Source organism: Hemitrygon akajei, chromosome 9 (assembly GCF_048418815.1).
Source record: "Hemitrygon akajei chromosome 9, sHemAka1.3, whole genome shotgun sequence".
Taxonomy (NCBI): Eukaryota; Metazoa; Chordata; class Chondrichthyes; order Myliobatiformes; family Dasyatidae; genus Hemitrygon; species Hemitrygon akajei.
Window position 1 is genome coordinate 41,484,309 of NC_133132.1, and position 15,725 is coordinate 41,500,033.

Consider the following 15,725-nt stretch of genomic DNA (forward strand, 5'->3'; position numbering starts at 1 on the left):
TCCACCACAGTTTGGTGAATAACGTGACATTGCAAAAATCCACACTGTCCTCAACATTCAGCCCTAAAAGATGTTCATCACATAAAATCTTACACTTCTCCCAATTTGCTTTATCACGATTCCACCTCCTAAAAGTAGCCTCCTGTCCCCTATACAAATCTAAACCCAAGGTTATAAATACAGGAAAATGATCACTCAGTGTTTCATCTCCCATGACATCCCTCATTCACTCCAGCCAGAATGTTCTAAACTAAAGTTAAATCCATAGCAGTTTCATAACTAGTATTAATGCATGTCCCTCCCATCATTAACACACACAAGATCAAAAATACCCAAAAAATCTTCTAGTCATTCTGTGAACAATACAGTGAAATATGTGCATTAAAATCCTCACACCTTAGTGAGGTTGAACTACATATGCTTTCCAACAAATCGACTGAAAGCTTACCACAAGAGTTGTAACAATTTACCACTTCAATACCCCTACCCATTGAATCAAATATTTCTACTACCAGTGCCTCATATATGTCATTCACATCCACAACTCTATATCCTACCCCATTCCTTATAAAACCAGCAACACCACCCTTTATTCTATCACACCTAATTACAATATAATCCTGCAAAGAAAAACTTAAATGTGGCAACAAACAGGTTTCTTGAATACATACAACATCAGATGGATTTGATAAATCAGAAACAAACTTTTAAAGTCTTGACCATTAGAAATTAGGCTTAGATAGATAGATAGATAGATAGATACTTTATTCATCCCCATGGGGAAATTCAACATTTTTTCCAATGTCCCATACACTTGTTGTAGCAAAACTAATTACATACAATACTTAACTCAGTAAAAATATGATATGCATCTAAATCACTCTCTCAAAAAGCATTAATAATAGCTTTTAAAAAGTTCTTAAGTAGTTTACTTAAATACATTAAATACAATCAACCCCGGCACTTTAACATCTCTTGCTCCTGGCGGTTGAATTGTAAAGCCTAATGGCATTGGGGAGTATTGACCTCTTCATCCTGTCTGAGGAGCATTGCATCGATAGCAACCTGTCGCTGAAACTGCTTCTCTGTCTCTGGATGGTGCTATGTAGAGGATGTTCAGGGTTTTCCATAATTGACCGTAGCCTACTCAGCGCCCTTCGCTCAGCTACCGATGTTATACTCTCCAGTACTTTGCCCACGACAGAGCCCGCCTTCCTTACCAGCTTATTAAGACGTGAGGCGTCCCTCTTCTTAATGCTGCCTCCCCAACACGCCACCACAAAGAAGAGGGCGCTCTCCACAACTGACCTATAGAACATCTTCAGCATCTCACTACAGACATTGAATGACGCCAACCTTCTAAGGAAGTACAGTCGACTCTGTGCCTTCCTGCACAAGGCATCTGTGTTGGCAGTCCAGTCTAGCTTCTCGTGTAACTGTACTCCCAGATACTTGTAGGTCTTAACCTGCTCCACACATTCTCCATTAATGATCACTGGCTCCATATGAGGCCTAGATCTCCTAAAGTCCACCACCATCTCCTTGGTCTTGGTGATATTGAGACGCAGGTAGTTTGAGTTGCACCATATCACAAAGTCCTGTATCAGTTTCCTATACTCCTCCTCCTGTCCATTCCTGACATACCCCACTATGGCCGTGTCGTCAGCGAACTTCTGCACATGGCAGGACTCCGAGTTATATTGGAAGTCTGATGTGTACAGGGTGAACAGGACCGGAGAGAGCACGGTCCCCTGCTTCTCGCATTCCTTTGCAATATTCTTATGTCCATTATGTATCTTTAGGAGACTGAAATACAGATACCCCACCCATTAGAGCTTCATTTACAGCTTCCCACATAACACCCGTCACACCCAGATACTTTTCAGCAGCTTTCACCATGATTTTAATTTTCTCAGTACGATGACCTTTGAGCAGTACAATTCACCACATCTGTTTTCAGCATTACAAACTTCATTTTATCGACTAGAAAAGTATCTTTAGTAAGAGAACTATGATGCAGTCATATAGCCTCCAATTTCACATTCTGTTCTCTGACTGGTAATACTTTAGAAGGGTCTTGGCCCGAAACCTCAACAGTGCTTCTCCTTATAGATGCTGCCTGGCCTGCTGTGTTCCACCAGCATTACTTTATCAACGTTTGGTTTAACTCTTTGCAAGGCCTCTGCACAAGACACACCTAACTGTACTTTCACCTACTGAACTTCAGCTGCCTCCTTAAGCACTTCACATCCTCTATAAGCTGCACCATGTTCTCTTCCACAATTACAATTCAACTTTATGCCTTCACAGTCTTCATACTTATGTTCCCCACCACACTTGCTACATCTTAGTTTTGCACAACATACTGCTGCAACATGCACAGACCTCTGATGTTTGTAATATCTAAGTGGAGGTGGAATATAAGCTCATAAATTACAAGTAACATACCCCAAACTTTATCAGGGAACTTCACCTCAAAAATACAGCAATAGAGATAAACCATCCATCCTTTCCGCATTTCTGACAACTTGTAATCTCTTTACACCCTGAACCTTGCCTCCCAATAAATGAGATTTAACCTCTTGTATCAAAATCTCCACCAGAACACCTGTTATGACATCCCCAATACCTATGTTTTCATTGGGCAACAGAGATACTAACCTTTCTCCAGGTAAAGTCTTCAAAGGTAATGCCTTCACACACTGTTTCTTACCCTACAAATGATTAACACATAACCCCCTCTTAAAGTACGAACACAATCTATATTCCCGATGGCTGATTTTAACTCTGTAGATTACTTAATGGGATTGATAGAAGGTAGTTCCGTATCGAGCTTAAACAATACTTTGAAGTATTCTTTTCTTCTCTCCGCCCCCCGCATATCCTGCCCCTCTTCTTCATCACTTGAAATCATTCCAACATTATATTTATTTTCCCGTTTTCCAGATCTAGATTCAACTTTATTCCAACCTCCTTCCGCCAACCTGCACTTACCCAAACCCTCCATTTGTGGTTCCTTTTCCAGATCCCCCCGCCTGAACCTACACTATTTCCCAACATCCCCACACCAATCACAGTCAGCACAACCAACTTCCATTCCTCCACACTACAAAATCCACAGGATTTCCCAAAAGAGCCCAACAAGCCGATACAGACACTAACTTATGTTCAGGTGTTCCTTAAGTACACAATTCTTAGCGCCCAAAATATGATTATCAATTAACGGGAATATCCTAACCCCTTAAAGAAGCTGCGCCAGCTACCTATACACTGGAAAGTTAGAGTATTTAATTCTCGGAAGCTGGTATGGTTGGGAGTGTCTCGTAGCAATTGCATTATTGAAGCCATGATAGAAATATGGTGAGGCAGGGACAGTCAAGTCAAGTCACTTTTTATTGTCATTTCAAACATAACTGCTGGTACAGTAAACAGTAAAAACAAGACAACATTTTTCAGGACCATGGTGCTAAAAGAAACAATACAAAAACTACACTGAACTACGTAAAAACAACACAGAAAAAAAAAGTACACAAGACTACAGACCTACCCAGGACTGCATAAAGTGCACAAAACAGTGCAAGCATTACAATAAATAAAAAAACAAGACAACAGGCACAGTAGAAGGCAGTAAGTTGGCATCAGTCCAGACTCTGGGTATTGAGGAGTCTGGTATCTTGGGGGAAGAAACTCATTGTTTCACGGTACAGATAAAACAGAGGTAGAGATGAGAGAAGAGAGGCAATTGGCTTTTGGATCAGGGTGAATCAGTATTTAGTAGTATATTTCTGAAGGATTGTCTGGTGAGACTATAGGTGGAAGTTAGAAATATAAAGTATGTGAGGTGATCATTTTGATGGGATTGTGTTATAAACTCCCAGTAATCAGCAGGAATTAGAGAAACAAACATGTAGGGAATCACAGAGAACTGATGGAACAATAGGGTTGCAATAGTAGGTGATGTCAGTGTTCCACATATTGAATGGGACTACCATTGTATTTGAATGGGGAACAATTGGATAAATGTTCCCAGGAAAGTTTTCAGAAACAGTTTGCAGATGAGCGGTCTAGAGTGGATCTCGTATTGGGAAATGAAATTAGGCAAGTAACAGATGGGACAGTGGGGGATCACATTGGGTTCAGTGACCATAAATCTATTAGTTTTAATATAATTATGGAGAAATACAGAACTAATAGACAAATTAAAGTCTGACAATCTGAGAGGACATGCATTTAAAGTGAGGGGAAGAAGTTTCAGGGAGACGGTACATTACAGCCTGGTATGGGAACACCAATGCCTTTGAGCATAAAGTCCTACAAAAGGCAGCAGATTTTCAGAAGGTATATCATGGGCAAAATCCTCCCAACCATTGAGCACATCTACATGAAATGTTGCCATAGCAAAGCAGTGTTCATCATCAAAAAACCACCCAGGCCATGCAGCCTTCTCGCTGCTGCCATCAGCTAGGAGGTACAAGTGTCCCAGGACTCATACAATCAGGTTCAAGAACAGTTGCTGCCCTTCAACCTGCCCTTAGGCTCATGAACAAAAGGGGATAACTATGCATATTCGATTTCAGGTGTTCCCACAACCAATGGTCTCACCTTAAGGACTCTTTATCTTGTTATTTCATGCTCGTTATTTATTGCTATTTATTTATAATTGCAGTTTGTTGTTCATTGATTCTGTTTACAGTGACTGTTCTATAGATTTCCTAAGTATCCCTGCAAGAAAAAAGAATCTCAAGATTGAATGTGGTGACATGTATGTATTCTAATAAATTTTACTCTAAACTTTAATAAAGGCATTTTGAACTTTCTTCCCACTTCCAAAGATGTATCAGTTATGGTTAGAAGTTGTGAACATGCTATGTTAGTGCTGGAAGTGGTGCAAAATATGTGGGCTACCCCAGCATACCTCTGTCATTTCTTCCGGACAGCACCAGTGGTCTCTTGATAAATCTATCCCTTTCCCAGTAACATTCATAACAATAGCATGTGTTGGTGGGTTACTTAAGGATATCCATGTAGACCCATTCTTCTAGCTGCTCATCCGCTACCCAATCTGGTACTTCATGTGCATCAAAGCTATTATTAATGCTTTTTGAGATAGTGATTTAGATGCATATCATATTTTTTACTGAGTTAAGTATTGTATGTAATTAGTTTTGCTACAACAAGTGTATGGGACATTGGAATAAAAGATGAATTTCCCCATGGGGATGAATAAAGTATCTATCTATCTATCTATCAAGTTGTAACAAATTGGTGCCAATCATGGTAGCAACCAACTAGTACTAGATCCCAGTTTTATGCATTTCTTAGACATTAGATCTATGTGGTCAATAATCAGATTTGTTGCATCTTGAAGGGGCTTCAGAAATTTAACCACATCCAGAGTTACCTGGAATGCATCTCGACCAATCTGATTAGTTTGTACCTATTCTTTATAATCTGCTCCAGTAATATCTCATATTTTCAGAAGAGACTGTATCTGGTTTTCCAATTCTGCTATATCTAGGGTGATAACTCTTGCTACCTCTTCTACTTTTGACGGACTTAAATTCACTGCTGCTTAGTTATCTTCCAAAAAGGTGAGTAAATACTTGCATCATTGTAGGTAAGCACCATTATTTCAGTGAGATTAAAAATTACCTGTACAAGCTGGTACCTTGGTACCAAAGTGACAAATTCCACATATCTTCTAACACTGATGCATTCCTGCTTGTATTACACAGGTTATCACTACCTTTAGGCTCTTGTGCAGTTTCCATCACTTGAGGCTGTGGGGTAGACATTTTTCTAAGTTTTAAAAACCTGGAAAGGGCCTGGGCCCTGACAGAAACACTTCCACATCTCCTTTAGGACCTTCTCCATTCTACTCTCCCAGTGTATTATATTCTCCTGTGGACGGTTTATAATGATAGAAGCAACCTTTCATAAAGACTTGAAGGGCCAGCCCAGTCGACATACCTCTTGTATAGATTGCTACTCCACTCAATAATCATTTGAATGTGATCCCACAGAACTGTAATCTTACCATGGCCATCATTACCTGAAGACTGCTCAATAATTGGACCTAAAGACTGACTTATGATTATCCCCTCTAGGATATTGAATAATGCCACCTCTAGAATTTTATTGAATAGGAATTGTAGCTTTGTACCTCTGGAATACCTAAGGTTTTGTCAAGCCATCTACCCCAGTACAATACAAATTTGATTCCTCCTTTTCTCCTTTGTTAATCCACATTACCCGATTCCATTGAGTAGATTTGTTTTTGTTCACTGAGTGTTCTCCAAGCAATGACCTCACCATTGATATGTTTGTGTAATAGCTCTGGAGCAAGACTGACCATGGCCCCAGTCAGGGTTAATTCCATTGCAACAAGATACATTATTCTCTCCACGTTGAATTAAACCTGTAACACACAATGGTAATTTCTCTTCTTATTTCAAATTTAAATCTTAAGTTATTTTAAGTCTATATTTTCAATTTGTTTTTCTAGACCGTACAACCTGGACTCCAAATTGTCTTTGGACTCAAGGCACCATTTTTTCTTCACCTAACTTAATTTCAGGATCACAGAGACAAGTACTAGCACATTTTACTTTTCCTTTTTTTTTGGACAAAAATCCCCCAGTTCCCAGGATGAGGGAATGGAAAGTCACCCCTTGCTAGGATCTGTCCCCATCTTCTTGGAAAAGTTGTTCCATCCTCAAGACTCCCAAATCAGGGCTACATCAATTGTTATGTGTCAATGGTGATAACATTCCTGTTTCTCCCCCAGCAATTTCAGTTGGTTGACATGGTACCACGCACTTTTATATGGAAGAGTCAGTACTTTGTACACTGAAGGACTTGCTTTGTCTATAACTTCATAGAGCCCTGCAAACCTTGGATTTAAAAATGAGGTGGGTTGGTGTCTTTGAATCATCACTCTTTGTCCTGGGCTTAATTCTATGAGACTGACTTTTGAGTCACAGTAGGCTTCACTTCGTTGATTCTTCATTTTTCTATTTGGTGGGCTGCCACATAATTGGCCTTTCACTGTCTCTACCAATCGTTGTAGCCACTTTTCCGACACAATCCCATCAATTTCACATTCTGACATCTAATCATAACAAATCCTCCAATCCTTTCATATCCCTTCTAGTCATGAGCTTATAAGGGGTGTACCTGTTGAAGATGCCTCTCTATTCCTAATAATCATCAGGGCATAAGGCAAAACTACCTGCAATGTTTCTGCACCATTTTTGCAATCATGTTTTTTAGTGTTCAATTCATTCTTTCCACAATTCCACTAGATTGTGGTCTACAGGGTCTACGAAACCTCTGCTTGATCCCTTAAACTTCCATGATATCTTACATTATCTGGGCTGTGAAATGATGCCTTGATCCCCATCGAGTGAATATCCTTCCAATAAGATTTTTACAAAGCCTTTGCTGTGCTTGTCTTAACTGGAAAAACATCCACCCACTTCATAAAGGTCTCTTTTATTACCAGAATATATTTGTACCCTCCTGGGGTGGACAATAAGGGACCAACATAATCTATCTGGAAATTAGTCCAAGACCCTTCCACTGGGCTGGTGTGTTGTAGGGCTCCTTTCTTTACATTTCTGTCAGGATTATATGGTGCACAGATCAAGCATATCTTGACATGATGCTCTACGTCATCCTTCATGTTAGGCTACCAGCAAACTTCCTTTATCTTTTCCAGAGTGCTTTTGCACCCCTGGACCCCATAGATGATATAGGACTACTTCAACTTTAACAAACACTCCCTTGTTGTCTTTGTATATTTTAGACCCTGCTCCTTCAATTAATTGTTTGAATTGTTTATCTTTCTTCTAGTCTTTGGTGAAATCCATAATCTGTTGTTCCTTCTGACTCCCAATCTCACCAATGTAAAGTGCTCCCATTGGTAGGGTGTTGGTGGGAGTTCCTCGGCAAAATTAAAACATTCGTAATTATCAAAACCGTTATCTAATAGCTTCATCTGTGATATCATACCAATCATTATCTCCACATTCACCTTCCTCCCCTTTTTCAGATGCAAAAGCATATATTATTCCTCGCTGTACAGCAAGTTGGTCCTGCAGCTTTTGTATCTGCTTTAAACACTTTGCACGATTGCCAGTGTTATTCTTCCTTTCCTGTGCTGATTCCTGAATCACATTCATTGCCATCTTTAAATCACAGCACTGTTTCCTTAATCCTTCCACTTCACTCTTCGCTAGTTCAGGGGCTTCCTCTTGTTTACATTTTTCTTTAAGCAATTTCTCACATTTCAACTGAAACTGGTTCATATGCATCAAGCCCATACTCCTTTAACCCTGTAAATCAGTAACCCTTTCTCTCAAGCTTTCTACCTCCTTTTGTGTTCTCCTTTCAACCTATCTCAGTCAGCTTCTGCTTTATGCCAATTTTCCAATATTTCTTGTTGTAACCTATCTCACTTGTCTTCTGCTTTTCCATTTCTAATCAGTGCCATTCTGCCTTAGCATTCTGTGGTCATTGTATCAAATCCTCAATTAAACAGCCGTGTCTGGTTTTAGTAATTGTTTAAACTTCCTGCCCGACAGCTTCTCTTGGGCAATTTTCCAAAGTATATCCCTAGTAGTTTTCCCTTCGCAGCCAGGGTGACTAACCATCCCCTCGTATTGTGGCCAGTTCCTCAACACAAATTTCTAGAGGAATCCCTTACAATCAAAACAATCCAAGTCCTTCTAACTTGCAGATTTTCCTGAGTTCTTCCTCCGGGTTAGTAACTGCTGACTATCCTATCTCCACGGCCAGACTTGAACGAAAAGAAAGATTTATCCTTGAACCACCAACAGGGATGCCAATTTTGTTATAAGGATCTTGTAATAATGACCATTATTACATGATCAGAGAGGCAGACAGAATCTGTATTTACCAACAAGTAACCTTTATTGTCTCAACTAAAGAACACATGGGTTCTCAAACAAGCTGTGTGCATATCCACTGGAATTCCCTGACCCTCCATGAACAGTCAATGAAGAGAAAAGGTTATTACCCAGTAAAGGAGTCTACACTGGACAGGTGTTCTTTGTGGTCCCGATCTCCACGTGTCTGTGGGGTCCTCCTCATCCGTGATGGTTGGACTCTGGTTGCTGGTGTTACATAACAGCAGCAATAGATCACAAATTGAGTCCGGTTTTAATGTTAAAAAACTATATTTATTCACATCTACTCAAAAATATAGAAAATTAAACAAACTACTGTCTTAAACAGAAGTGTTATGTGTCTACAGCTCCCATACGGTCAAGATTATGTACAGTTCTTAACAAATCTTACTCAAGCACAGTCTGAGAATGGCAATTTAGCAAGTTCCAGTAATCCACAAGGTAGGTGAGAGGAGAAACGTGTGAATTCAGAATGCAATGAAGAGGCGATCACGAAGTCTTCAAAAGGGTCCACGCTGGGTAAAAAAAGTAACAATCACCGAAGATCTAATCCAGAGACGTTCCAAATTCCACGTAGAGATATCACAAAGTGACAGTCACGGACTATCTCTTAGCACGAGTGGTTACCTCAAAACATATCCAGAACCAAGTAAGGGTTAACAAAAGAGGTTGCCACAAAATTTTCCAAAAATTCCACGTATGAATCACGACTCCAAAATGCATAGTGTGCCTCTGATTAACCCAATCCTTTGGGCATGGGTAAGTATCAGACTTTACCCTTTTTGGTAGCGAGCAGTCCCCTGATAGCTAGCATTCCGCAGTCTTAATTCTCTCACTCTTTCCTTCGAAATGAAAGACTCCAGCAATCCGTCCGCATGACTTTTTATACCAACATCATATGTCATAAAGTGACGCTCACATAAACGAAACTGTGGATTCCCAGTAGAACAAAACTATGGACTACCAATACACAGAACTATGGACACGTCACACTGGAGAGTTATCACCATTATGCATTTGGAGCTCCAGACTCTTAGCTTCCTTCATCAGTTGAACTAATGGATTTCCATCCCATTCGCTCAAGGTCACCTGACCGACTTTGATCACCTTCTTACTGGCCCTAGTCCAGGGCAACAACCAATGTTGTTTCCATGGTTTCTGCCCCCCATCTTTGTGTATTTGTGCCTTTCAACTCTGACTGGTCCAAACCAGTTAAACGAGCTAACTCAGACACGTGATTACAGATTGCTTCTTTGGCAGGACTGGAACTTTACATAATAAATAGCTATTTGTCTGAGAATGATCTCAGGTTCAGCAGGTCATCACTTGAACCTCTTTATGTCCAGATTCAATTGCTCTGATTAGATTATCCCCGAGCAAGTATCAGATCAGAGTTCACAAATTGGGAGGGAAACAAAGACATTTGGATTGTCTGCTACTTCTGTCCTGATTCATCTGAATCCACTGATTTGTAGACTGTTGTTCTTTTTGTCTACTTCCACTGTACTTGATTCATTCAAATCCAATAATTTGTAGACTGTAGTCCCTTCTGGCCAACAAGGATATTCTTCCTCAGGCAAGAGATCTGAGAGAGAAACATAACTGTCTTCTTCCTCAGTCTGTAGTAAGTCATGCGTGAAATTCAAGGGAAACTTCTTCACCCACAGTGGAAACTGTCTGGAACCCATCGCCAAAGGGAGAGTGAGAGGAGAACAGCAGGATGGATTTAAAAGGATTATCATGGAACAGAAACACTGGAAGGGTCTAGCTGAACTGAGTTGACTCCCTACTGTACATGGGGTGAGTTGTAAATTCAGCATGTACCCAAGGTAAAGTTTAAAATACAACTGATTTATTAATCACAGATCCAGAATATTAATTTGCAGTCCCATTAAAGGTGAACAGCAGAGGAAGAAAATCCTCTCGTGTCCAGTGGCCAGGGTGTGATAAGCAGTAGAAATAATTACTGTTCAACACCAACAATCTCTTTTGAATATGTCTGTGTCTTTAGATTTTGCCTCTGAATTCAGCAACTTTGATGGTTAAATATCCAGAATGAGGCATATTTAAACTTTGTCCTCACTGTGAACTTGGTAGTGTGTCGTAAGTTCAGATAACCGACTGAATCGCTTCCCACATTCAGAGCAGGAGAACGGCCTCTCACCAGTGTGAACTCGCAAGTGTGTCTGCAGGCTGGATGACTGAGTGAATCGCTTTCCACAGTCTGAGCAAGTAAATGGTTTCTCCCCAGTGTGAGCTCGCTGGTGTATCTGTAGGTTGGATAACTGAGTGAATCCTTTCCCACAGTCTGAGCAGGTGAAGGGCTTCTCCCCAGTGTGAACTCGCTGATGTGCTTTCAGTTGAGATGACGAGATGCATCCTTTCCCACAATCTGAGCAGGTGAACAACCACTCTCCCGTGTGAACTGACTGGTGTGTCAGTAGGTCTGATGACTGAGAAAATCCCTTTCCACAGTCTGAGCAGGTGAATGGTTTCTTCACACTGTGAGTTGACTCGTGTCTCTTTAGATGGGATGACCGAGCAAACCCTTTCCCACACACAGAGCAGGTGAATGGCCTCTCTCCAGAGTGAAGTCGCTGATGTCTGTACAGGTGAGATGACCAAGTGAATCGCTTCCCACAGTCTGAGCAGGTGAATGGCCTCTCCCCGGTGTGAACTCGCTGATGAATTTTAAGTTCAGATAACCGATTGAATCCTTTCCCACAATCTGAGCAGGTGAACAACCCCTTCCCAGTGTGAACTGACTGGTGTCTGTGAAGGGCAGATAACGAACTGAATCCTTTCCCACAACTTGAGCAGGTGAACAACCACTCCCCAGTGTGAACTGACTGATGTCTCAGAAGGTCAGATGACTGAGTGAATCCCTTCCCACAGTCTGAACAGGTGAATGGTTTCTCCAGAGTGTGAACTGACTGATGTTTCTGCAGGTAAGATGGGCGAGTGAATTGCTTCCCACAGTCTGAGCAGGTGAATGGCCTCTCCCCAGTATGAACTCGCTCATGTACCTTCAGCTGAGATGATGAATTGAATTCTTTCCCACAGTTTGAGCAGGTGAATCGTTTCTTACTAGTGTGAACTTGTTGATGTAGCTTCAGTTGACATGACCGTGGAAATCCCTTCCCACAGTCTGAGCAAGTAAACGGCATCTCCCCAGTGTGAACTGATTAGTGCGTCATTAGGTCATACGACTGAATAGATTCCTTCCCACATTCTCAGGTGAACAGCAGCTCCCCAAGGTTAACAGCAAGCCAGTTGGTCAGATAACTGAGTGAATTCCTTCCACATGACAGAACTTGAATGATATCGCCCTACTGTCAATTCTCTGGCAATTCATTAAGTCAGATGATCGACGTAGTGACTCCCTTGTACAATCAATGCAGTTGAAGACCTAGTGTTCTCAGCACGTCAGGTCTAGTGGATTTCACTGAGTCACAACAGAAATCTTCACCTCAGTCACAAAGCACATTCCCAGCTGGAATGTGATAGTTCTTCATCTCCAAGCATCAACAATAAATATATTGGTGTTACAGAGGAAATATCTGGTCACTCTTTAAAATCTGCACAGAAACAGCAAACCTGAGGTGCTCGAGTTTAAGATTTCCGTTCACAAATTCTTCGCCATTTCTAACCCTGTAAGATTTATAAAATACATCAATGTGTGAAGGACAGCATTTTTGATGTGATAATTTTAGTCCCTATGGTGAGCTCTGACATCACACTGTAACAGCGAAATTCAACTCACGTTGAAGTAACACTTCCTCCTCTTCCAACTGGGCAGAGATCGGTCATCTGGACTGACCATCAAATTCTCTCATTGTTTTTTGTCTGTATCAGAATGGGCCATTTCTGCCCATCTTCAACCTGTGTTCAGAGTTTTAGAGGTGAACGAAAAGGAAGTTTTGGGCCTCCTAAGGGGTATTAAGGTGGATTAAGCCTTGATGGGACTTACCCCAGGTTACCTATGACCAGTTTTTTTGTGTACTCTCTAGCAACAGACGAGTCCTGGAGACTGGAGAGTGGATAATGTTGTAGCTGTGCTTAAGAAGGGAAAAAGGGAAAATCCTGGGAACTATAGACCAGTGAGTCTCACGTCAGTCGTAGGGAAATAGCTGTAGAAATTTCTGAAGGATATCATATATAAGCATTTGGAAACCCATGGCCTAATTAGGGAGAGTCAGAATGGCTTTGTGCAGGGCAAGCCATGGCTTACCAGCTTGATTGAGTTTTTTCACAAGGTGATGAGAGAGATTAATGAGGGTAGCAGGGCAGTGGATGTTGTCTACATGGATTTCAGTAAGGCCTGACAAAGTCCCTCATGGGAGGCTAATCCTTAAGATTAAAATGCATGGGATCTCCGCAAAATGGCTGTTTAGATTCAAAACAGGTTTGCACATAGAAGACAGAGGGAATAGGTTGAAGTGACCTATTCGAGCTGGAGGTCTGTAATTAGTGGTGTTCCACAGGAATCAGTGCTGGGATCTCTGCTGTTCGTAATGTATATGAATGACCTGGATGAAAATATAGATGAGTGGGTTAGTAAATTTGCAGATGACACAAAGATTAATGGAGTTGTGGATAGTGTAGAAGACTGGCAAAGAACACAGCACAATATAGATCAGTCACAGTTATGGGCTGAGAGATGGCAGATGGAGTTTGACCCCGATAAATGTGAGGCGTTTCACCTCAATAGGCAAATATAAGGATAAGGTATACTGTTAAGGACAAGACCCTTAATAGTGTTGCTGGGCAGAGAGATCTTGGGATTCAAGTTCATAGCTTCTTGAAAGTGTCTTCACAGGTTGACAAGGTGGTTAAGAAGGCTTATGGAATGCTTGCTTTTATTAGTTGAGGGATTGAGTTCTAAAGTCAGGACGTTGTGTTGCAAATTTATAAAATTTTGGTTTGGCCATATCTGGGGTACAGTTCTGGCCAGTCAACTTCAGGAAGGATGTTGAGGCTTTGGAGAGGGTGGAGAAGTAGTTCGACAGGACACTGCCTTCTTCAGAAAGCATGTGCTATCACAAGAGGCTGGGTAAACTTGGGCTGGTTTCTCTGAAGCATTGGAGGCTGAGGGGAGATTTGATACATGTTTATAAGATTATGAGTGGCATAGATAGACCGGTCAGTGGCTATGTGTTTCCCAGGGTTGAAATAACAAATACCAGAGGGCATGCATTGACCGTGAGAGTGAATAGGTTAAGGAGGGGGGTGGGAGGGGTAAGTTTTTACTCAGAGTCATGAATCCTGGAATGCACTACCTAGTACGGTGGTAGAGACAAATACATTAGAGGCTTTTAAGAGAAGTTTTCGATGCACACGTGGATACAAGGAAGATGGAGGGATATGGACATGGTGTATGTAGGAGGGATTTAGGTGACTTTGATTTGCTTTCTAGCTGGTTCTGCAGGATAATGTGGGCAGAATGGCCTGATCCTGTGCAGTACACTCCTCTGTTCTAAAGCTGATGGAAGGATTTTGTTCTATTTCTCCGTACAGCACTAACTGGCATTTTCAGCGACTGGAAGATTAGATTCCTCACTGGAGATTAAGTCGGAACGATATTTTTGTTCCAAGTCACTAATCCTTGGAATTCAGTAGCTGGAGATCGGCAGTGTTTGGGAGACCCATCCACTCATATTCCCTCCACCTGCGCTTCCAAACACACCCCACGGACTGGTGCAGAAAGTGGTAAAATGTCAGCCATGACTGCCTCTTTACCCAGAAATCCGCACGAATAGGATACCCATCCATCCGTGACACTTCCAGTAGTGCGCATGCGTAGTAGAAATGGCGCCGTCGCCATTGCATATAAGCAAAAATCAAAGTAGAGTCCGAATAGGGAGGTGGGGCGGACAGAGAGGGAAAGGACCGAGATTGTCTCGAACTTGCGAGGCCACCATATTACCGGAACTCACAGGAGTTTTCCCTTCGCCGCGGTACCGACACCAATACTGATGGATCCCCAACCTACAGCCCTCCTCCTACCTGCGGCCGATTCACCAGAGCCGTTTGTCCCTTGAGCCCTGCGCATGCGCATCTCCGAGAGCTTTTTTTTTTGGGCACCGTTTACGCCTGCGCAGTTGATCGTTCGGTCATTGACGGTGGATTGTGAATCGCTGCGCTGTTGGAAGCAAAAAACACAAAATGCTGGAGAAACTCAGGTCCCGGTCTGAAATATCAACAGGCATCCCCTACCCTGAGAGAAAAATAAACTGACCACTGCCATATTTACACACTTAATAATATTATATATGATCACCCTGAGCGTCCTACGTTCTCAGGAAAACGATCAGTGACAGAGTCGGAGAACACTTGGTAAACGCACTTTGTGCACACACATCAACATTGCAGTAGTTCTGCTGTCATTCTTATAAGGTTTTGGCTTTATGGTACTGCCCCGCCGTACACGGGGGTATATTCTTTCTCTTTAGTGATCAGATGTGCAAATATGTATACAGTATATTGTTTGTGTGCTGTATGTAACATAGATACTTTTGTTTATTTTGTAATATGATTGTAACTACATTGTGGTGTGCATCTTAGTCTAAATCATATGTAGTCTTAATTTAAGTTTGTGCATAATTGACAGGGTTCTTCGCTGTCAGAGATCAAGCTGCGATGAGTTCACTCTGGACAAATAGTATGGAGTGATTTATTCTGTCAGGGTAGTTATCTTTTTGTAAATATTGGCAGTTTTCGCTAATTCTTGAAAGCTTGATTTTTGACAAACAAATGTACAAAGCGACTTCAGCCGTTTTTTCCCTTTGGTCAGAA

At 41.5% G+C, this 15,725-nt stretch overlaps 1 protein-coding gene across 1 annotated transcript in view; it reads right to left on the minus strand.

The window, feature by feature from the left end:
* LOC140732645 (uncharacterized) overlaps positions 1–14,818 on the minus strand; it is a 64,998-nt gene extending 50,180 nt beyond the window's left edge. Inside the window, exon 1 of the mRNA XM_073055340.1 lies at positions 11,003–14,818. Within this exon, the coding sequence (XP_072911441.1) occupies positions 11,003–12,097 (1,095 nt within the window). The 5' untranslated portion in view covers positions 12,098–14,818. The remainder of the gene's footprint in view (positions 1–11,002) is intronic.
* Between the last annotated feature and the right edge of the window lie 907 nt (positions 14,819–15,725).